The sequence below is a fragment of the Sceloporus occidentalis genome, unplaced genomic scaffold (assembly GCF_023333645.1).
Source record: "Sceloporus occidentalis isolate IW3139 unplaced genomic scaffold, rSceOcc1.0.p SCAF_282, whole genome shotgun sequence".
Taxonomy (NCBI): domain Eukaryota; kingdom Metazoa; phylum Chordata; class Lepidosauria; order Squamata; family Phrynosomatidae; genus Sceloporus; species Sceloporus occidentalis.
In genome coordinates, this window is record NW_028317262.1 from 257,374 (window position 1) to 280,765 (window position 23,392).

The 23,392-nt window shown below is 45.0% G+C and overlaps 2 protein-coding genes across 2 annotated transcripts; both read left to right on the forward strand.

The window, feature by feature from the left end:
* The first annotated feature begins 221 nt into the window (after positions 1 to 221).
* On the forward strand, positions 222 to 14,523 carry LOC149275514 (NACHT, LRR and PYD domains-containing protein 3-like). The gene is made up of 6 exons (XM_089504632.1): positions 222 to 1,843; positions 3,621 to 3,791; positions 4,970 to 5,140; positions 5,863 to 6,033; positions 7,427 to 7,551; positions 14,405 to 14,523. The coding sequence occupies exons 1-6, from the start codon at positions 222 to 224 to the stop codon at positions 14,521 to 14,523; spliced, it is 2,379 nt and encodes a 792-aa protein (XP_089360758.1).
* Positions 14,524 to 14,908: 385 nt separating this feature from the next.
* Positions 14,909 to 23,047, forward strand: LOC149275515 (uncharacterized). The gene is made up of 10 exons (XM_089504633.1): positions 14,909 to 14,998; positions 15,136 to 15,324; positions 15,406 to 15,529; positions 16,030 to 16,475; positions 16,548 to 17,566; positions 20,374 to 20,506; positions 20,804 to 20,965; positions 21,047 to 21,170; positions 21,420 to 22,217; positions 22,296 to 23,047. The coding sequence occupies exons 1-10, from the start codon at positions 14,909 to 14,911 to the stop codon at positions 23,045 to 23,047; spliced, it is 3,837 nt and encodes a 1,278-aa protein (XP_089360759.1).
* The last annotated feature ends 345 nt before the right edge of the window (positions 23,048 to 23,392 follow it).

Below are 23,392 nucleotides of genomic sequence, written 5' to 3' on the forward strand. Positions count from 1 at the left end.
AATGGGAAAGAATAAAATTACAGCCAAACACGAGCAGCCTCGGTAACAAAGGGTACAACAAATAAAATCAGCCATTGTCAGGAAGGGTTTAAATGTTCCATACTGAGGTGATCTGATATATTTTATCCTCCACAGAGTGCAGAAGAAATTACCTGGATTTTGTAAAGAATCAATACCAAAGGATTCAACATAAAAATGGGCTGATGGGAGAGAACGTTAACATGGAGACGATCTACACCAATCTGCTACTAATAAAAACACAGCGTGACGAAGAAGAGAGAGAACAGGAAATAAGAGGTTTGGGTAGAGAACATCTTGAGATGATGGAGCGGAGATGTTCGGAGGATTATTCCCCAACCACTGTTGACAAGCTGTTTGATCCCGAGGAAGATGGGTTTACTCCGAAAACTGTGGTGTTACAGGGACCTGCGGGCATCGGAAAAACTATGACAGCCCAGAAGATCATGCTGGACTGGGCCTCGGGAAAACTGTATGAGGACCGGTTTAATTATGTGTTTTATCTGAGTTGCAGGGAGATAAACCGAATGACCGGAGAAACGAGCATTGCTGATTTTATATCCAAGATGTGTTGGCTAAACTGTTCACAGAGTGCGATGGAGTCAATTTTACGAGATCCTGAGAAAATCCTTTTCCTTATTGATGGGTTAGATGAATTGGATCAGTCATTTATGGGTCTCAGTGAGGACTGTAGCCATCCTTTTCAGGTGGTCCCCAAAGAAGTCATCTTAAGCAGCTTGATAAGAAAACAGGTTCTCAAGACTTCTTCAATGATCATTACAACAAGACCTTTCGCACTGGAGAAGTTGAAAGACTATATTGAGCGTCCTCGTTATGTGGAAATCCTGGGATTTACGAGGCAAGAACGTGAAAATTATTTCTTTAATTTCTTTGAGAATGAAGATGAAGCGGAAGCAGCTCTCAATGCGATAAAAGAGAATGCGGTGCTCTATACTATGTGTGCCGTCCCTATTATATCCTGGATTGTATGCACTGTACTCAAACAGGAGATAAAAAAGACTTTTAATGTGACTCGTTATAAAACATCCACTTCTGTTTACACGCTTTACTGGAAAGGTTTGTTAAAATATCACAGCAGAACTTCCAATGTGCCCATAAATCTCTACATGAAGAAGCTGAGTGATTTGGCCAAGAATGGAGTCTGGAGCCGTAAGATCATATTTGAGAAAGGAGATTTGGAAGAGTACGAATGTGATTTGTCAGAAGAAGAATCTCTCTTCCTGAACGAGAACGTGTTTCAGAGGGACATTGAAACTCAGACATGTTACAGCTTCATCCACCTGAGTGTACAGGAGTTCTTCGCAGCTCTCTATTATGCCCTGGATGGAGGAACTAATCCGAACCGGCATAAGAAGAAAGTCAGGAGACTACTGGAGAAGTCTGAGAGACATGAGCACTTAAAATTAACTGTACAATTCTTGTTTGGCCTCTGCTGGGAAAACCAAATAAATGAAATCGCAAAAAGTGTTGGGTGTAAAATGTCATCGGGACTGAAACCTATTCTGGAAGAATGGATGAAGAAAGAGATATCCACAGCTTCAGATAGGAAAGAAATCCTGTGCTATTTGTACGAGACTCAGGATACGACGTTTGTGAAGAGAATGATGTCTCGTTTGATGCACTTGGAGATCGGTTCTTTATTTGCTTCTGATGAAGAATTTGTAAAAACCCTCTTTGTCCAAGCCATGGCCTACTGTTTGGAGAATAGCGAGAAAGTTCACACAGTGGAGTTCAGTCATTATAATCTGACTCACGAGGCAATGAAGATGCTCTCCAAAAGCTTTTGCAAGTGTTCAGAGATCACGTAAGTGTTTGTACCATGACTGATCCTGTGAGTAGGATTTATAGATGAGGAGAGGGAGTTTATGTAGATTAATGAGGGACATGGCTTCATCCACCTGTGTAACTCCAGAAAGTGAGAAAACCCTTGGATCCATATTACGTAGCTGAGCTGGTTATATAGAAATATGAACATTGATCTGTGAATATTTGAATTTATTGTCATTATTATGTATTGTTTTATATAGCGCCATCATATTCTGTAGCGCTGTACAATGGGTAGACACGACATAACAAGTAGTTGTGAATTGTGGACGTTTCTCTAGTTTTTGATTCCTTGTGAATTAAATGCCGTAGATGATATCGCTGTTGGCCTTATAAAAGGGACCTCGCGGGTGTTTTTTATCAAAGTTTGCTTGATTATGTGGGGACAGCACCTGTGAATAGTCCATGGGTATGACAATATCTCACAACATGTGCCTCAAAATATTGTTAATTGTCAAGTGATTTGAAAATGGTTCTGCAGCAGGAGATGAACTGCTTATTGACGGCTTAAATTAGTAAACTCATGGAGACACGGTGTGAAGATTGAGATACGTTTCCAAACGACCTCCAACAACTTACACCCATTCTGCCAGAAGACCGTTTGCGTGGTCAGGTCTGAGGTTGGAAAAACCGGCTTGCAATCGGAGCTCCAGTTTATTGTTAAAGTGTTTAATAGGGTTACGGTCAGTGCTCTGAGAGGGACACTCGAGTTCCTTCACACTAAACTTGTGAAACCGTGTCTTCATGGACCTGACTTTGTGCACTGGGGCACAGTAATTCTCAAACAGAAAAGGCCTTTCCATAAAGTTGGACGCATACAATTGTCCAACATGTCTTTGTATTCTGTAGCATTAACTTGACTGGAATTAAGGAACCAAAACCCTAATCAACAGCCCCAAACCATTATCCTCCCCCCCAAACATTACAGCAGGCACTATATATTCCGGTGGGCAGCGTTCTCCTGATATCTGCCAAACCCGGATTCAGACATCAACATACCTTTCAAGAATCATAGGCAACCCCAGGCAGGCCCTTGTGATCTTGTGTAATAGATCGATAACACCCCTTGTTCCGTACAATGATCAAAGATAAAGGCTTTCCTTGTCATATCTCCAAGGGGTAAGATCCAACACTTGTACAATGTGCGGATCACATCTCTTAACATCAAAACACCCTAGGCTTCAAACGAGCACCCGCCGCATTGCAGAAGGCCTATTATATACATTATGGCAGGTAGAATATTCTAAGAAAAACCACAGAGGACTTAATTACATGTAAAATACTCACCCCAAAATAATTCAACATAAATTTCTTACGGCTTTCGCGGTCTTGACGAGACTCGAGAGCAGGAAGAGCAAAGATAAGGCAGAGGGGAGAAAGAGAGAGGATATACTGAGAAAAAAGGGGTAGGGATGGCCGCATCCCATATGCTTCACATACTGAGGAAGTCCCCAGAGGCTGTCCAATGAGGAGGGATGATGGGACAACACGCACCTCCCTCTTGGTCAGTCTGTAGCCAATAAAATCTTACCGCCTACTGTGTAGAAGAAGCAAAATTAAAAAAAAATATTTTTGTTCTGTTTTAGTATAGTGTTTTATCTATCATCACTAATGATTTGTGCGGCTTCATCAAACAAGGAAAGGGGAATCATAGTTTAACAAAGATATAGTAACAATATACTGGGACTCAATGGGTTGAAAAAAAAGTGTAATTCTGACAAGTACTTATCTTTTGTGTTTCTCTCATCTCTCTGCAGGTTGTCGCTCTGTCGTCTGACCTCATCCTGCTGCGAGGATCTGCGAGATGTTATTATCACAAACCGATCTCTGACCAAACTTGATCTGTCATGGAATAACCTTCAGGACTCAGGAGTAAAACTTCTGTGTGAGGGACTCCGGCACCCAGACTGCACCCTGCGGGAGCTGCGGTGAGAACTGGACTAATATTTATACAATAATCATCTCACCTGAGGGCATGGATGGGTTAAAATCTAGGATGGTGCTGTAGTTATGTGTTACCTCTTATGACAAAAGCACAAGTTTAAATGGAATAAAATATTTAATGAACACGACCAGGGCCGGCCCAAGACAAAATGACGCCCCCCCCCCTGCCGACGCCGGGGGGGGGGGGCGTCATTTTAAACTTCGCCAACGCCATTATCTACCCTCCCTCCCTATTATCTACTCTATCCCCCCCTTTGTACTTACCTTTAAACAGTCCTGCGGCGAGTCTCCCTGCTCTGCCACGGTGCCGGCTTGTAATGCTGAGCGCCGGAAATTGACGTCACTTCCGGCGCTCAGCATTACAAGCCGGCACCGAGACCAAGCTAGAGGGCTCGCAGAGGAGAGAGAGGGGCGCCGAGCGGGTACTGACAACTTGGTAAGTGAAAACCACTCGGCGCCCCTCTCTCTACTCCGCTTAAAATTTGTTTTTAAAAAAAGCGCTTGGGGTGGCAAAGTGCCGCCCCTTCAAAAGTGCCGCCTGGGGCCAGCCCTGAACACGACCAATAAATCCTGAAGAATTCCCTGTGTGAGTATTCTTAGAATATTCTAAGAAAAACCACAGAGGACTAAATGTAAAATACTCCAAAATAATTCAACAGAAATTTCTTACGGCTTTCACGGTCTTGATGAAGCTTGATAGCAGGAAGAGCAAAGATAAGGCATTAGAAAAGTACAAGAGAGAGAGGAAAAAATAAAGGCAAAGGAGAGGGGAGAAATAGAGAGAATATATAGAGGGAAAAAAGGGGCGGGGAGAGCCGCATCCCATATGCTTCACATGCTGAGGAAGTCCCCAGAGGCTGTCCAATGAGGAGGGGTCATGGGACAACACGTGCCGCCCTCTTGGTCAGTCCGGAGCCAATAAAATCTTACTGCCTATTGTGTAGAAGAAGCAAAAATAAAAATACAATTTTTTTCTGTTTCAGTATAGTGTTTTACCTATTATCACTTATAATTTGTGCGGGTTCATCAAACAAGGAAAGGGGAATCATAGTGTAACAAAGATATAGTAACAATATACTGAGACTGAAGATGTTAAAAAAAAAATTACAAAGTGTTATTCTGACAAATACTTATCTTTTGTGTTTTTCTCATCTCTCTGCAGGTTGTGTGTCTGTCGTCTGACCTCATCCTGCTGCGAGGATCTGCGAGATGTTATTATCACAAACCGATCTCTCACCAGACTGGATCTGTCAGAGAATAACCTTCAGGACTCAGGAGTAAAACTTCTGTGTGAGGGTCTCCGGCACCCAGACTGCACCCTGCGGGACCTGGGGTGAGAACTGGACTAATATTTATACAATAATCATCTCACCTGAGGGCATGGATGGGTTAAAATCTAGGATAGTGCTGTAGTTATGTTACCTCTTATGACAAAAGCACAACAGTTGGAATGGAATAAAATATTTAATGACCCCAACCAATAAATCCTGAAGAACTCCCTGTGTGAGTATTCTTAGAATATTCTAAGAAAAGCTGCAGAGGACTAAAGGTAAAATACTCCAAAATAATTCAACAGAAATTTCTTACGGCTTTCACGGTCTTGATGAAGCTCGAGAGCAGGACGAGAGGAGAGAGAGAAAGAGAGAGAGAAAGGCAAAGGAGAGGGGAGAAATAGAGAGGATAAATAGAGAAAAAAAGTGGTGGGGAGGGCCGCATCACATATGCTTCACATGCTGAGGAAGTCCCCAGAGGCTGTCCAATGAGGAGGAGTCATGGGACAACACGCGCCGCCCTCTTGGTCAGTCCGGAGCCAATAAAATCTTACCGCCTCCTGTGTAGAAGAAGCAAAATAAAAAATAAAAAATAAATCTGTTTTAGTATAGTGTTTTATCTATCATTACTAATAATTTGTGCGGGTTCATCAAACAAGGAAAGGGGAATCATAGTGTAACAAAGATTAAGTAACAATATACTGGGACTGAAGAGGTTAAAAAAAATTACAAAGTGTAATTCTGACAAGTACTTATCTTTTGTGTTTTTCTCATCTCTCTGCAGTTTAGATGGCTGTGGTCTGACCTCATCCTGCTGCGAGGATCTGCGAGATGTTATTATCACAAACCGATCTCTGACCAGACTGGATCTGTCAGGGAATGACCTTCAGGACTCAGGAGTAAAACTTCTGTGTGAGGGTCTCCGGCACCCAGACTGCACCCTGCGGGACCTGGGGTGAGAACCGGACTAATATTTATACAATAATCATCTCACCTGAGGGCATGGATGGGTTAAAATCTAGGATAGCGCTGTAGTTATGTTACCTCTTATGACAAAAGCACAACAGTTGGAATGGAATAAAATATTTAATGACCCCAACCAATAAATCCTGAAGACCTCCCTGTGTGAGTATGAGGGAGATAACGCATCCAGGGTTTTCTGGGTTAGGAGTTTATTTAGGGGACTTGTCCTGCGTCCTGGGCAATCCGTTTCAGAGACAACGCACTGTCCAGGAATGAAGATCAGCAGTGAGGACGCCGACTCGCTGATCATTCGCCGGATACAGAACATTCCTTTCTTTCCAATCATCATCGTGCGCTCAAACAGGAGAGGGGAAAGGGAAATGTAGCGAGCGCATGTGGGAACCGGAAGGAGAACAGCTTACAGGGGAAAGAGGGGAGCTGGGCTGGGAGGTAAAAAAGAAACAGCTCTATATAGAGACCGCTGTCAGACGCACAGACTATTTTTATATAGAGTCACTTCCTGTCCAGCAGGCAAAACCCCGGACACTAGGAAGCAATTATTAGTTATCATGGAAACCTCAGGCCTGGGGTTTGTGAAGCTATGATTTATGGGGTCAGTTTCCTTTTGGGGGTCACTACGTTTCCCTGTCCTTGTCTTTAGCTGAGATGCAGTGATTTGGTTATTTTTATGTTACATTTATAGGCGTAATGTTTAAGTGTTTCCTGATAAATGTTTTACTTTGAATGATCGGTGTGTGAATGTTTTGTTAATTTCTGATTTCTGTCAGGCCGGACACCGTATAAAATCTTTCTTTGGGTTTTGGAGGGGTCAGCGGCAGGATACATTGTTGGGATTTGCAGCGTGAATGTAGAATGTGTTTTATGTGGAGTGAACCCAAGCTGCGCTGTTACTCTTGTATTGTCTTCTGTAAAGTATTCTTTGATGCGTAAGATTAGTTTGTTAAATGCTTGTTTATGCCGGTTACCTGTAGCCGTGTTGAAGGGAGGGAGGTTGTTCCTCTAAGAGGCCGGCCAGCTGCACGTCTGGGTATTTAAAGGTAAATTACTTTGCATGATGGGAGTTAAAGGGTCTTTGAAAAGGGTGTGGGGCCGTGGCAATGGAGGGTGACTTTTGTTCAGTATTAAGACTGCGGCAGCAAGGACGTCTTATCTGATGTTTCCTAATAAAAGAAAGCAGCTGTTTTTCTTTATCTCAGGTCTGTCAAGTTTTGTTTGTGAATTCAAAGTCTCGCATTTTCCAAATCAGCAACATTCAAGTTCCCACATCTTACTTCACTCACTTGGTGACGGCCGTCTGACTAATCCAAGACTAAAAATGCCAAACAATCAGGTGTAATTCTTGTGTTTTTCTCATCTCTCTGCAGGTTGCGTGGCTGTGGTCTGACCTCATCCTGCCGTAAGGATCTACAAGATGTTCTCACAAACCAATCTCTGACCAACCTGGATCTGTCAGGGAATAACCTTCAGGACTCGGAACAAAAACGTATGCGTGAGTGTCTCTGGCACCCAGACTGCACCCTACGTGACGTTGGACTAATATTTATACAATAATCATCTCACCTGAGGGCATGGATGGGTTAAAATCTAGGATAGTGCTGTAGTTATGTTACCTCTTATGACAAAAGCACAAAAGTTGGAATGGAATAAAATATCTAATTAGCACAGCCAATAAATCGTGAAGAACTCCCTGTGTGAGTATCAGGGAGATAACGCATCCAGGGTTTTCTGGGTTAGGAGTTTATTTAGGGGACTTGTCCTGCGTCCTGGGCAATCCGTTTCAGAGACAACGCACTGTCCAGGAATGAAGATCAGCAGTGAGGACGCTGACTCGCTGATCATACGCCGGATACAGAACATTCCTTTCTTTCCAATCATCATCGTGCGCTCAAACAGGAGAGGGGAAAGGGAAATGTAGCGAGCGCATGTGGGAACCGGAAGGAGAACGGCTTACAGGGGAAAGACGGGAGCTGGGCTGGGAGGTAAAAAAGAAACAGCTCTATATAGAGACGGCTGTCAGGCGCACAGACTATTTTTATATAGAGTCACTTCCTGTCCAGCAGGGAAAACCTCAGACACTAGGAAGCAATCGGGTCTAATTCTTGGGTTTTTCTGTCTGCAGGTTTTTGCACTGTAGTCTGACCTCATCCTGCTGCGAGGATCTGCGAGATGTTATTATTATTATATACTGGACCCTGAGAATAACCTTCAGGACTCTGGGATCATTTCTTTACGGGCTGAATCTCATATATCTATGATTCATCGGGTGTTATTAGTGGAGGATCTTCCTGGTACAAAACCTATTTGTTCTGGATGGATTAAAGAGTCAATAAATTATTTTAATCTAGTGTCTAGTATTAAAGACGTTTTTATGATTTGCTACATTCGTGGGTGACTTTCCAGTTTTAATAATATTCTTATGGGAAGAATATTAGTTTGCGTCATTTCTTGTGGGAATTTTCGTTCTTGAACTATACTGTTGAAAGTAGTAGTTAAATGGGTTGCTATACGAGGACTAAACATTTCATAGAAGAGATCAGTAAATCCGTCTGGACCGGCGCTTTTCCTGGTTACCAGTTTGGATATTGCAGATAAATTAATCCTGTCACTCTGAAAGTATTTATATCTTTCGTATTCTACTTATGGGGTAAATTATATCGATATATAGATATAAGATGGTGGGGTTTATTCTGAAATATTTTCCTTAAAGTAATACGCAATTTCTGTTTTTGGTGGCTCAATATTGTGTGGATTTTGTATTAAAAAGTCATTAAATCTCCATGTTGATCTATTTCTTTGTCTAGAGTCTTCAGTGCTCCATATAACGGGGGGTTATGAGTTTTTTCCAGTATCTCCATATTCCCCCACACCATGTCAATTCGAGAGTATGATCCATGGACCCCTGATAAATCAGTTAAATTTGATTCTTTAGGCTGTTGTATTCTCCAAATATAAAGGAGGTTGAAATTATTTTTAGAGTCTCTTAAGGTTTTCCTTGTTTAATCAAAGATTTATCTAACGTTGCTTGCCTCATAATTTTTTTTTATCTTGATACAGATTTAAAATCATATTAAAGTCCCCGGCCATTAGGCGTTTACCTACTTTTACCTTCTCAAAGGTTTCCAAACTTAATCTTAGGTGTTTAACAGGATTTTTATTTGGTAAATATAGATTTATTATGGTATACACTATATCGAGGAAGCATATATTATTATTCGCAATTTGCACCCACCTCATATAATTTTCTCGGGACTTCTCCAATGAGTTTCTTGTAGGAGACATAACTTAATTTCTTCTTTAGTAAGGTACATAGAATTTAATCCCTGCAATCCCTTTAATGATATCATTTTAATCATATTTCTTTCTTTCTCCCTTTTCCTTCACCCTACTTTAGTAAAAATCCAATAGTAAGTCTACGTCACACTCATACCAATACATAATCGCATAGATTTCCTCCTGTAGTATTGATGATCTATTGGACCATTTACCAAAGAACATCACTCCTGTATCCCTTCGATACACTCCACTGTGTCTTACTATAGAGACACAAGAGGGGAAACACAGCAAAATCTTGCCCTACGTTCATTAGGCGCGAGCGGGAAGAAGAAAAGAGAAAATAACATTATATCGCTCCTAGTGACAGGCCTTCAATCAGTTTAGCAACATACGTGAGGAGAAAAAAAAGAAAAATGTTTCTACTCCTATTGACAATCGTACGATCAATACAGATGATAGTACATCGCCATAAGGAGAGCATACCCAATGCCGGAGGAGATGAAAGGAGAGAAAAAATGGAACTCTGGTCCGGCTACCACATGGACTATTCCCTGGGAAGTTTCCAACCCTGTCGCTCAGAGTCCCGACATCAGATCACGTCGCTTTTTGGACCATAACATCTTTGGATCCTGAGCTCTCCAATGGTGCCCCGGGATTGACGGCGCTCCCTCGGGATCACCCAGCAAATAGTGACTCTTTGTCAGATGGGCATTTCTGGCCATAGAACTGTGTGGAGATGCCGGGCTGTCTGGGAGTGATGAGATTATACCTGTAATCCTATCATGTTTGTGTGTATCAATACCTGTGCTGTCCTCAATAAAGTCTGTTTTCTTTTACCCCTACACTAAGACTCGGCTAGTGCTTGGGGAAAAATGAAGGGTTAATCCCTTGAGCAATTAAGCTTTCAGCGGCAGGGAAGATCTCTACGGCGGAGCTACTCAGTCCAGGTACGGGTCTCCGTCACATTCTCTATAGGCTCTTAGTATTTTTTCCTTAATAAAAAGTGAGTGGAAGTTCACAATAACATCCCTGGGGAACACCTCAGGAATGTCTTGATTTATACGTTCAATGTACCCTTTCCAGCTCAATTTTCAGGTCCTATAGATTTTACATTCAAAAGTTCGCTAAATTCTGACAAATAATCCTCCAGTTTGTCTGGTGTAATTTCCTCCGGTATATTCCCGGAAACATAAGTTTAATCGCCTAAAGCGGTTCAATTTTATTTCCATATTTTAAATTTTCTGGTTGAAATCCACAGTCACGTTTTTTATGTCTTTATATTGAGTGTCTATTTTACTTATACGTTGTTCTGGGTTTATAATCTTATCAGAAATTATTTTCATTTCTTCTCCCCTGAGTTAGCGTTAATATAGTCTTGAATGAGTCGTGACCCAGAGTCTAGGGACTGCTTAATAAAGTCTTTAGTGGTTGAAGGTAACGGGTGCACCATTGATTTGCACCTCAGAGAAGCATGCCGAGCGGTTTAGTTTGTTTCCTTTTCCTTGGTTAGACATCTTATCTCTCGCTATTGGTCCCATAAATAAAGTCGTAACTGTTTTTACTTTCTCACCCTCCTGGCTCCTGGATTTACAGCATTTTGCAAAGTGATTATTTTTGTTGCACGTGTAACAAACACACTAAAAGGCTGGCCATCTTTGAGATGGGTGAACGCTGCCACACATTCCGTTGTTGCTCAGCCCTTGTAACATAGTGAAGTTTGTTGTTTCTGCCTTTAGTAGTCTCTGTTGGCTTAGAGGGAGCGGCTACCCAGAATCCCTTGTGATTGTGGCAGCACCATGAAATGTCTGAGGGAACAACATGCCTTCTGGCTTGTCTGGTGTCTGTAGATGAGTGTGTAATAATAATGCTTCTACTACCCCTTTAATTTTAAGTGGAAGGGTTTTCCATCACCTTTACCCACCATAACTTATGTAATAGATTTGTGCTCTAATGCATGAATAGGCTGGTAAGCGCTTGCTGACACGTTTGCAGCCATTACTTGAACCTGGGCTTTTGTGGCTTCAGCAGCCTGACACATCTCTACTGCCTTTTGAAGTGCGAGGTCAGACTCTCTGAGTCTGGCATCACTAACGCTAAAAACCAATTTCTCTCTTAACATGTCATGAAGTATAGTCCCAAATTCAAAGTCTCTTGCTTTTACTCTTTTCTGTCCTGTCATATATCCTTCAACACCTTGCCCCTCCAGAAGCGGATGTGTCCAAAACCGGTGTCGCTCAAACATTTTTCTTTGGATTACGGTGGTTCCTTGAATTGGCCGCTCAACGGTGGCCTGGACACTTTATTTATCCACGTGTGCCTATGAACTAGGACTGAATCACGGCTTTTGAAAATACGGCAAGCACACCGATTGTTTTAGGACACGATTTTGATTTCGACGTTTGAGCACTGCAGTGAAGATGAAACCGGATTACAGTTTTTCTTTGTTGGGAGAGGTAGGGGAGGCCTTGTGGCTCCCTACCGCTTCCTTACAGTGGTCTTCCTCTTCGGAGGGGACCAATTACATCCGGCCCTCCTGCAGGCCTTCTGGCCGGGGAGGGAAGGAAAGGTCCTGGTGTATCACATGGGGGGTTGCCGGACGAATAGTAGAAGTTGGATCTGGCACTGCTGCGGTTCTTCACTGAAATGTACCTCCACGAGAAGCACGACACCTCGGAACTAAAAAAAAAACCAAAAATCAGTAACACTAAAAACCAATAGTCCCAAATTCAGAGTCTCTTGCCTTCACTCTTAGTTCTGTCATATAACCTTCAACATCCTGCCCCTCCAGATGTGGACGTGTCCTGTGAACCGCAGAGGCTCTGGTGGTTTGAAAATCTCCATGCTGATGCTGGATAAGCCGTAATAAAGTCCTTGTAACAATATCCTTACTCCAGCACTCCTGACAGCGTGTAGTGTTTTCTGTGTGTAGTGTTCTCTGTGTGTAGTGTTCTGTGTGTAGTGTTTAACATGGAGAGCAGGAGCCAGCACTACACAGAGCAGTTCTTTATTCAGCTCAGACGCAAAGCTAACTCCCAAACCGGAAAACTGACGCTAAACTTAAAATGGCCGCTGACCATAGAGTTCCCCACAATCAGTCCAGAGCGTCCTTTCTTAAAGCAACAGTATACCACAACAGCATAACTCCTATCATATACCAAGCCGGGCACCGACAGTGGTACAACATAACTACCGTCACTAAATGCTGAGCTAGACATCGATGGTGGTGCAGCGTAAATTCCTAATTTCTATAAAATGTATTACATGACGGTATGTGCATACGTGAATCTGTGTATGTGAGATATATAACATATATGTTATATGACCGTGTGCATAATCCCATCTGCTCTATACTGCATCCCGAATCCCTAAACTCCTCCTAATCCCTCCCTCTAACCTTTCTATCACTGTCGACGGTACCACCATCGCTCCTTCACCACAAGTCCGCTGCCTCGGAGTGACCCTAGACTCTAACCTATCTTTTATCCACCTAGAATGTAAGTTCCTGCGGGAACAGGGCCCTCCATTGCTCTTGTATCTGCGCGTCAATTGCTGTATTGTATTATATTGTCGTTATCTGTAACATTTTCATCTTTGTGCAGCGCTGCAGAATCTGTTGGCGCTTTATAAATAAAGTATAATAATAATATTTTAGGTTACATTGAAGCTAGACTTACAGGCACCTCATCTGTAACATTCTCACACCCTGCAGAGGCATCTGGATGGAGTCCCACCTATAAAAGAGGAAATCATGATGTAAAACCTTCTGACAACATCTTTCCAGTTACATTAACCCTTCCCAGGCTGCCTCCCCCAGCATTTACCTGGACACAGACCTGCCAGGGGTTACAGGGAGAGTGTCAGCTCCTGGGCCCAGACTACCCCTCCCTCAGCATTTACCTAAATATAGACCTGCCAGGAGTTACAGGGAGAGTGTCAGCTCCTGGGCCCAGACTGCCCCTCCCCCAGCATTTACCTGCACATAGACCTGCCAGGGGTTACAGGGAGAGTGTCAGCTCCTGGGCCCAGACTGCCCCTCCCCCAGCATAGACCTGCCAGGGGTTACAGGGAGAGTGTCATCTCCTGGGCCCAGACTGCCTCTCCCCCAGCATTTACCTGCGCACACACGTGCCAGGGGTTACAGGTAGAGTGTCAGCTCCTGGGGGTCACGTTGCTCTTTAAATGCCAACACCGGATGTAAGTTACAAACTTCCTTTGGTTTCCTTTCCTCAGGATGCGTTTCTTCTGTGAAATATATTACTTCCCGTTTTGCGTTCCATTTAACTTCCGGTTTTGCGTTACAAGTGCTTGCAGTACTTCCTGTGCGCCGGGAAGCTGCAGACCGGACGCTCTCCTGTGAGGATTACCGGTTTGTAGTCATTGTTGGCCTTTTGGTTCTTACCCCAAACTGGCATGAGGATGATGGTTTACTCTCTCTGTCCATCGGGATACATAGTGGGAGTTGGAGTCCTTGTTTAAAGTGACTGTTGAGCCCGTTGCATGATGGGAGGCAAGCAAAGGGGGTATCTGGATGGTGCGAATTGCAATATTTTCACTTTATGGTAATAACGTTATGAGAGAAGACCGGTGTGTGATGGGAGTTGCAGTCCTTGTGTGTATTATGAGGCAGAAGCTGTATGTGTGTGGATTGTAATGGGGTGCTGAGGATTATGGGAGTTGTAGTTCTCTTTATAAAGCAGTCATGTGACATCTCCAGGCCCTGAGCTGCACAGATAGGGATTGTGAACTCGTTGTTCCTCAGACCGGTCACCTTCTCCCATCGCTCGGCGGCCCAGTTCTGCTCGCGTGCCCTGCGGTCAGCATGCGCACCCTGACTGGTCTGCGGCTACGTGGCCCCCATACCCAACAAACTGCGATGCTCTGCGTGTGCTGACCCCTTTCAGAACCAGCGTTCGCTCTTTCAGCAACTTGAGCTGCAGTCGCTCGTCTGTTGGATTTTACCCCACGGGCTGGCCTTCCGCCCAACGTGCATCAATGAGCCTCGGCGGCCCCTGACCCTGTCGCCAGACTCGGTTTTTTCTTCTTTGGACCCCTTTTGATCATTCCTGCAGACCGGGAACCTCCACAAGAGTTGCAGTTTTGGAGATGCTCTGGCCCAGTGATCTCGCCTCCACAATGTGGCCCTCGTGAAAGTCGCCCAGACCCTTACTCTGCCCACTCGTCCTTCTGACAGAACGAAATGATAGCTCGCTGCCTGATATACCCCCGCTGACGATGCCATTATTCCTCTTACTTGTCCGCACGCAGAATATTATGGCCACTGTATATTTTTTTTATTTGAAATTCAATCCGCTCTGTTACCCCCAGATACCCCATTTCATCCTTGCACTGACATCATAACAAATCATGTGGGCAAATCAGGGCTGTTAGTTTACAGGAGTGGGATTTATATCCCAGGAGGGAAATGTGTGACGTAGCCCCTGACACGTCGTTCCTCACATTCCCTGCGATGTGGGCGTCTGTCGGGAAGGTGATTGCCCCCAAGGGGCCGCTCTGTGCAGACAGATGATGTTCTGTCTTTCTTTAGGTTGATGTTGCTGTGAACGGAGAGCACAATGGTCATCGGAAGCCACCTCAAGACCGGCCATTTGGCTGAGGAGATATTAACCCTCAGCCTGAAGATTATCTGCCTACTGACTGGGCAGGTGAGGGGTCCTAGGAGGCTTTCTTCTGGAACCAGTAACAGACTGAGATAATTTGGCATATGGGTGGTCCATTAACATATTGGGGTTTAGACGCCTTTTTCTTTCCATTGTGATAAAGATTTGTTTAATACAATTAGGATTATATGATTGTGAGGAAGCCCAGTGACTGCGTCCCACCCAGCAACGGCCCCCATGTGTCAGACGGACCCCCCGGGACCCGGAGCCCCAGCCCGGTGCCTCCACCTCACTCGCTGACCCACGAGAGGAACCGCGAGCAGAAGATCCTGGAACTGACCAACAAGATGATGTCCCTGCTGACTGGAGAGGTGAGCGCTGCTGGGAACGGGACGTTATACAGTAACACCGAGGCGTGTGTCTGGATGGTGACGGCTCATTGTGTGTCTCAGGTTCCTGTGAGGTGTGATGATGTCACCGTCTATTTCTCCATGGAGGAGTGGGAGTATTTAGAAGGACACAAGGAGCTTTACAGGGACGTGATGATGGAGACCCACCAGCCCCGCGGCTCTCCGGGTAAGAGGTTTAATCCCTGCGGTCTGTGTGTAGATATTAAGGCATCTTCACTGTAACAAATAACGTGTAAAATGTGAGGTCCGTATAATAAATACTCGGCAATAAGGCAGCCGCGAGAGATCTCAGGAGCCGGGGCCGCTGTTACCCAACAACATGTGAGAGCCGGGGAGACAGCGGGGAGCGAGTTTATACTCATGAGAACTGTCACTGATTAAGGCAGATCTGTCCCTCAGATCCTCCATGTTGAATCTCTATCCGCTAAACCCACGTAATCCACAGATAAGAATAAGCAATATATATATGTGTATATATGTATATGTAAAGAAACCCCTCTTACACGTAGACTATAGGAGCGGCCATCTTAACTTAATGAGGAGGAATAATAATATTGCAGTTCAAGAGAATGGCCGCCGTTCTCTTCTAAAATAATCAAAAACTATTAATATAACAGAGAAACAGATTCTGCTGCTTCACTTAATTTGATCATTTCTCTCCGACAGACGCATCCGAGGTCAGAGATCGAGTCCCTAATTCTCCGCTGGACTGTAAGACGTCTCATTTTATTAAGGAGGAATCCGCCTCATGTGAAGAGACAGACATTTGTGACCCGGTGGAGTCTCCACAGACAGAGCTCACATCGACTCGTAATGAGGACGGATCCCCCTCAGATGAAGACGGAAATGTCTCAGCCCCCGATACGCACACAGAGCACGACGGGGGGGATAATACGTCTGTCCACGTAAAGGAGGAATCCGCTTCCAATGAAGATTGTTGGATCCCAACCGAACACAAGGGATCTACTTCTACTGATAAAACCCAAACCAGTAACACACATTTTCAGTGTGAAACACCCCCCGATGAGGGTACATATAGCTGCCCCGAGTGTCAGGAACGGTTTACCAGTGACTCTGATCTTCTTCAACATCAGACCATCCATAATAGATCGGTGGCCTCCTCTCAGGACAGCGAGAAAAGTTCTCACTCTAATTCGGAGCATATTAGCCATCAGCGAGGGGAGAAGCCTTATTCCTGTTCAGAGTGCGGGAAAAGTTTTAAGTGGAATGCAGATCTTCTTCGACACCTCAGAGTTCACACCGGTGAGAAGCCTTTTCTGTGTTCCGAGTGCGGGAAACGTTTTAAGTGGAATGCAGACCTTCTCCGACATCGTAAAATTCACACCGGGGAGGAGGTTTTTCCGTGTTCTGTGTGCGGGAAATGCTTCACAAGAAAGTTACATCTTTTAGTTCACCAGCGGACTCACACGGGTGAAAAACCATTTGTGTGTTCCGAGTGCGGGAAATGTTGTAACAGTAAAAAGGAACTTATTAAACATCTCCAAATTCACACCGAGGAGAAGCCTTATTCCTGTCTAGAGTGCGGGAAATGTTTCAAGAGGAAAGCAGGCCTTCGCCGACACCTCAGAATTCACACCGGGGAGAAGCCTTTTCCGTGTTCTAAGTGTGGGAAATGCTTCAAACAAAAGTCTCATTATGTCGTCCACCAGCGGAGTCACATGGGCGAAAAACCATTTCCGTGTTCCGAGTGCGGGAAATGTTTAACCAGTAAGTGGCATCTTGTTCAACATCTCAGACTTCACACCGGGGAGAAACCTTTTCCATGTCCTGAGTGCGGGAAACGCTTCACACAAAAGTTACATCTTTTAGACCACCAGCGGACTCACACGGGTGATAAAACATTTGCGTGTTCCGAGTGCGGGAAATGTTGTAGCAATAAAGGGGCTCTTGATAGACATCTTCGAATTCACACCGGAGAGAAGCCTTATTCCTGCTCAGAGTGCGGGAAATGTTTCACGAGGTCATCCGATTTTACCCTCCACCAGCGGACTCACACAGGAGAGAAACCGTTTCCGTGTTCTGAGTGCGGGAAATGTTTTATCAGTAAATGCCGACTTCATGAACATCTCAGAGTTCACACCGGGGAGAAGCCTTATACGTGTTTGGACTGCGGCAAATGTTTCAAGCATAGGTCAAGTTTAGTGGCCCACCAGCAGACGCACGCGGATGAAAAAACATTTCCGTGAGTTTGGGAATGTGTGGGGAACGCATGGCGGTAGCAAGAGACTCGCTGACCTTGTCGGAATTCACACCGGGGAGAAGCCTTATTCCTGTTCCAAATGTGAGAAATGGTTCAAATACGTTATTATCTCGAATACGGGCTGCCGTTTACCTTCTAATTCAACTCTCTTAGTTAGGCGTGAGGCCTATAAACAGATGTTAGATATTCTCCACGTCTCCTTACCTGTGTCCCTTTCTCCTTTCCAGTAGCTCCCTGGGCCTCCAGAAGTGCTCCAGTTGGTCAGAATAATGCAGATTCACAGAGAAAGAGAGATTAAAAAATACTTCTTTCCCTGGTTTTTGCTGGACTTTTCCCCCGGTAGGGTTGTGGTTGGGGAGCACGTCTCCACCTCTATCGTCTGCCATCTCCCCAACTTGTGTGCCCTCTGTTTCTATTTTTTCCTGCCCTCTGCTGAATCATGCCTGCTCCTGACTCACCAGCAAAGCCCTTTCTCTTATTGTTATTTTTCTTTGTCTGAATATTTTTTTTCTCTCACCTGAATATAGACACGCATACATTATTATTGAGATTACGTAATCAGTAATGTTTCTGATGGTCTTTTTATTGGAAATGGGATATATATAATATCATTCAGCTAGGGGAACATTTTTTCTTGTGACTCGGTTATGTATAAGGGCACCCTTTATCCATAACCGAGTCACCAGAAAGAATTAAGAGCTTGACTGCGAGATAAATTATATGGGGCTGCTTTTCATTCCCAGTCCGGCCCTGGGTGAGGCAAGATCTGCATTCACCTCAGGGGCGGGGGCGCGCACAGTCGCCCAATCAGCAGCTGCAGACTAGTTGGGAGATCACAATCTTTACTGCTCCCCCCCCCCCCCCCATCACTACGCACCGGCAAATAAGGCCGAGCGCGGGGATAATGAAGATGCTCTGATAAAATCCCTTACGAAGAGACTTGGTGGTATTGAAAGCTAACAATCTAAAACAGTCATGTAGATGATAAAGGTATCGTTTTTACCAAAAGGTTTTTTTTTTTTTTTTTTTTTAAACCCCCACCCCTTCCAGCACAGATAATAGGATATACATGAGACCAATGGGTGTGACTGTCCCAGGAAACTCTGGTCTGCTGTCAGCTATGATGAAGTGCCCTACAGGGGTGGATCTCGGAGTCAGTGAGCAGCTTCCCGAGTCCTGTGTTTGCCCCACTGCCCGGGGTAACTGGAATACCCGGGTGCGCTGATGCTGGGGTCTCTCGCAGACTTCCCGATGAGCTGGCTCTTCAGGATCTCCCTTATCCTTTGGAGATACTCAGATGTTGCTGCCTTCCTTGCCTCCTCATCGTGGATCCCATGTGACTGGGGTATCAGGGTACTGGTAGCTGGCCTGTATGTCTGCTGTGTGCCCTGCTGGTAGTTCCACCCCGTCGGTCTTAAGCATCTTCCCTCTCTTTACTGCTATCCGGCCGCACTTCTCCAGTCCGAAGGACATCCTAATGAGGGGCAAGAAGATACCCCCCATGCCCATACAAAGTTAAAGAGTGTTTTTAAAGGGAAGGTACCTACTATCGTGTGTTTTACCATTAATCCCCTCATACCCAGCTCTAGGAAAGAGGGGGGCATTAGGGGGGGAATGAGAGTCATCAGGGGAGGAAAGAGAAATATCAGGGGATGGAAGAAGGGAACAGGGGGGAAAGGGGCATCAGGAGAGGAAAAAACAGAGTGACCTTTTAGGAGGGATCTGCCTGAGAATATCATACCTAGACTGTCTTCTCTGTAAGCACCACCAAAGAAAAAAAAGAATGCACCATTTCTTTAATATATATTTAATATAATAAACCAATTAAACATTTATTTTATTTTGTGATATAATCAAAATACACTTAAAAACGTATTATATATATTATGTGTTAAATAATGGGGGGTTTTTTATTATTACTATTGTCATCACACCCCATATAGAGAAGCCCCTGGAAACCCCCCTTCCCAGAGGAGCTTATTGCGCAAGGGCTCATGGGAGATGTAGTTTTACCCATTCGTCGTTAGAAAAGCCTGTACAGCAGATAGAGACAGGAAGTGGCTGGAGTGTCTCTTTGTCAGGAAGTTACTGGCGGCCATGTTGGATTAGGGCAAGCTTCCTGGACAGCTGCTGGTGATGTGTAAATGCAGTCACGGATTTCTGTGTCCCACTGGGCAACAGAGAAAGGTTAGTGGAGACAGGTAGCTGTCTTTAGGAAGGTGTCACATAGGGGAGGGTTCACAGGAGAGAGAGATGGGTGAGAGGTTCTGCAGTTAGGGGGTAATAAAATGCTCTGCGGAGCCAGTGCTTCCAGTAATGAGATGATCTGCAGATGTAGCGGTTACTGGTCATACATGACTATAACGTCACGTGAGTTTGTTTTCCAGGTGGTCTGTCGCCAGCCCCTACCCTCCTACATGCAATGCATGTGGTGACTGATGAAACGGGTGAGAGACCTACCAGCATCACCGGCACCTAAGGGTTTTTACCCCACTCCAGGGTCTCAGGGTCAGTGGGCAGATTCTCAGGGTTTTTACCCCAGTCGCGGGGTGAAAGGGCAGATTCTCAGGGTTTTTACCCAAGTCTCGGGATAAATATAAAGATTCTCAGGGTTTTCACCCCAGTTTCAGGGTAAATGGGCTAAATCAGCTAAGGGGCAGATTTTCAGGGTCACACATATCCTCTGATTTCATTTGGTCCCCGGAAGTTACTCTCAGTCCTCTCTCTGGTTATCTGAGCACTTTTTGCTTCCCTTTTTAGATTCCTTTTCTATGAAACATGAAAAATAGCCTCAGTGGCCGGGATTACCAGACCCTATCCTCGGAGCGTCCCACTGACCCCACAATCATGAAGGACGGAAATCGGGTGACTGAGAGGGTCCTGGACCTCACCCTGGAGATCATCTCCCTGCTGACCGGAGAGGTGAGGGCATTGGTGAGACTGCGCTTCATGGTATTAGTGTGAATTATCTAATTATAACAAAGGCTAAATCAGATTTTCAGAAGATAATCTCCAGTCCACTGAGGTCTCTTAAGTGGACTCCAGTCTAACATTTGCATACAGGAATGTCTTGATCCCTCCAATGCATATCTACATCTACACATCATCACATCCACAACTACTTCTCCAGTACCTCCCTTCACCTTCATGCATGAACAGGGCATAATATAGGACATGAGAAGATGACACTTTGATGTCCTTAACTTTCTCTACATGTAGGATTACATGATTGTTAAGAAGGGTGGTGATGTGTCTGACGGACCCCCCAGGACCCGGAGCCCCAGCCCGCTGCCTCCACCTCACTCGCCGACCCACGAGAGGAACCGCGAGCAGAAGATCCTGGAACTGACCCACAAGATGATGTCCCTGCTGACTGGAGAGGTGAGCGCTGCTGGGAACGGGACGTTATACAGTAACACCGAGGCGTGTGTCTGGATGGTGACGGCTCATTGTGTGTCTCAGGTTCCTGTGAGGTGTGATGATGTCACCGTCTATTTCTCCATGGAGGAGTGGGAGTATTTAGAAGGACACAAGGAGCTTTACAGGGACGTGATGATGGAGACCCACCAGCCCTGCGGCTCTCCGGGTAAGAGGTTTAATCCCTGCGGTCTGTGTGTAGATATTAAGGCATCTTTACTGTAACAAATAACGTGTAAAATGTGAGGTCCGTATAATAAATACTCTCAGGAGCCGGGGCCGCTGGTAAGGGGTTTACAGATTCTGCCAGACGGGGAGCGGCCTCTCTGCAGGTGGAAGACATTTATCTGTAAGAGACTCTGAAATCTACTTGTTTGGGAAAACGGCTGCTTCACTTAATTTGATGATTTCTCTCCAGCTGACGCATCCAAAGTCAGAGATCGAGCCCCTAATTCTCCGCTGGACTGTAAGACGTCTCATTTTATTAAGGAGGAATCCGCCTCATGTGAAGAGACAGACATTTGTGACCCGACGGAGTCTCCACAGACAGAGCTCACATTGACTCGTAATGAGGACGGATCCCCCTCAGATGAAGACGGAAATGTCTCAGCCCCCGATACGCACACAGAGCACGACGGGGGGGATAATACGTCTGTCCACGTAAAGGAGGAATCCGCTTCCAATGAAGATTATTGGATCCCAACCGAACACAAGGGATCTACTTCTACTGATAAAACCCAAACCAGTAACACACATTTTCAGTGTGAAACACCCCCCGATGAGGGTACATATAGCTGCCCCGAGTGTCAGGAACGGTTTACCAGTGACTCTGATCTTCTTCTACAGCAGACCATCTATAATAGATCGGTGGTCTCCTCTCAGGACGGCGAGAAAAGTTCTCACTTGAAATCGGAGAGTATTAACCATCAGCGAGGGGAGAAGCCTCATTCGTGTTCAGAGTGTGGGAAATTTTTTAAGTGGAAAGCAGATCTTCTTCGACACCTCAGAGTTCACACCGGCGAGAAGCCTTTTCTGTGTTCAGAGTGCGGGAAATGTTTTAAGTGGAATGCAGACCTTCTTCGACACCGTAAAATTCATACCGGGGAGAAGACTTTTCCGTGTTCTGAGTGTGGGAAACGCTTCACACAAAAGTTACATCTTTTAGACCACCAGCGGACTCACACGGGTGAAAAACCATTTGCGTGTTCCGAGTGCGGTAAATGTTGTAACAGTAAACAGGAACTTATTAAACATCTCCAAATTCACACCGAGGAGAAGCCTTATTCATGTCCAGAGTGCGGGAAATGTTTCACAAGGTCATCAGATTTTTCCCTTCACCAGCGGACTCACACAGGAGAGAAACTGTTTCCATGTTCAGAGTGTGGAAAATGTTTCAAGTGGAACGCGGACCTTCTTCGACATCTCCGAATTCACACCGGGGAGAAGCCTTTCTCGTGCACCAAGTGCAGGAAATGTTTCAAACAAAAGTCTCATTATGTCGTCCACCAACGGACTCACACGGGCGAAAAACCATTTCCGTGTTCCGAGTGCGGGAAATATTTTACCAGTAAGTGGCATCTTGTTCAACATCTCAGAATTCACACCGGGGAGAAACCTTTTCCATGTACTGAGTGCGGGAAACGCTTCACACAAAAGTTACATCTTTTAGTCCACCAGCGGACTCACACGGGTGAAAAAAAATTTGCGTGTTCCGAGTGCGGTAAATGTTGTAGCAATAAAGGGGATCTTGTTAGACATCTTCGAATTCACACTGAGGAGAAGCCTTATTCCTGCTCAGAGTGCGGGAAATGTTTCACAAGGTCATCAGATTTTACCCTCCACCAGCGGACTCACACAGGAGAGAAACCGTTTCCGTGTTCTGAGTGCGGGAAATGTTTTATTCGGAAATGCCGACTTATTCAACATGTTAGAATTCACACAGGGGAGAAGCCTTATACGTGTTCAGACTGCAGCAAATGTTTCAAGCAAAGGTCACATTTAGTGGCCCACCAGCGGAGTCACGCGCGTGAAAAAACATTTCCGTGAGTTTGGAAATGTGTGGGGAACGCTTAATAGTAGCAAGAGACTCGCTGACCTTGTCAGAATTCACACCGGGGAGAAGCCTTATTCCTGTTACAAATGTGAGAAATGGTTCCCACGGTTCAAATACGTTATTATCTCGAATACGGGCTGCAGTTTTCCCTGAGGGGAGGTGAGGCCTACAACCAAGGTTTAGATATTCTCAAAGTCTCTTTACCTTTTCCACCAACGGCTTCTGTGTCCCCTTCTCCTTTCCGGTAGCTCCTTGGGCCCCAGGTAGTGCTCCAGTTGGCCAGAATAATGCAGACATATCGGTGGAGAAAGGGAGATGCAAAAACACTTCTTTCTCTT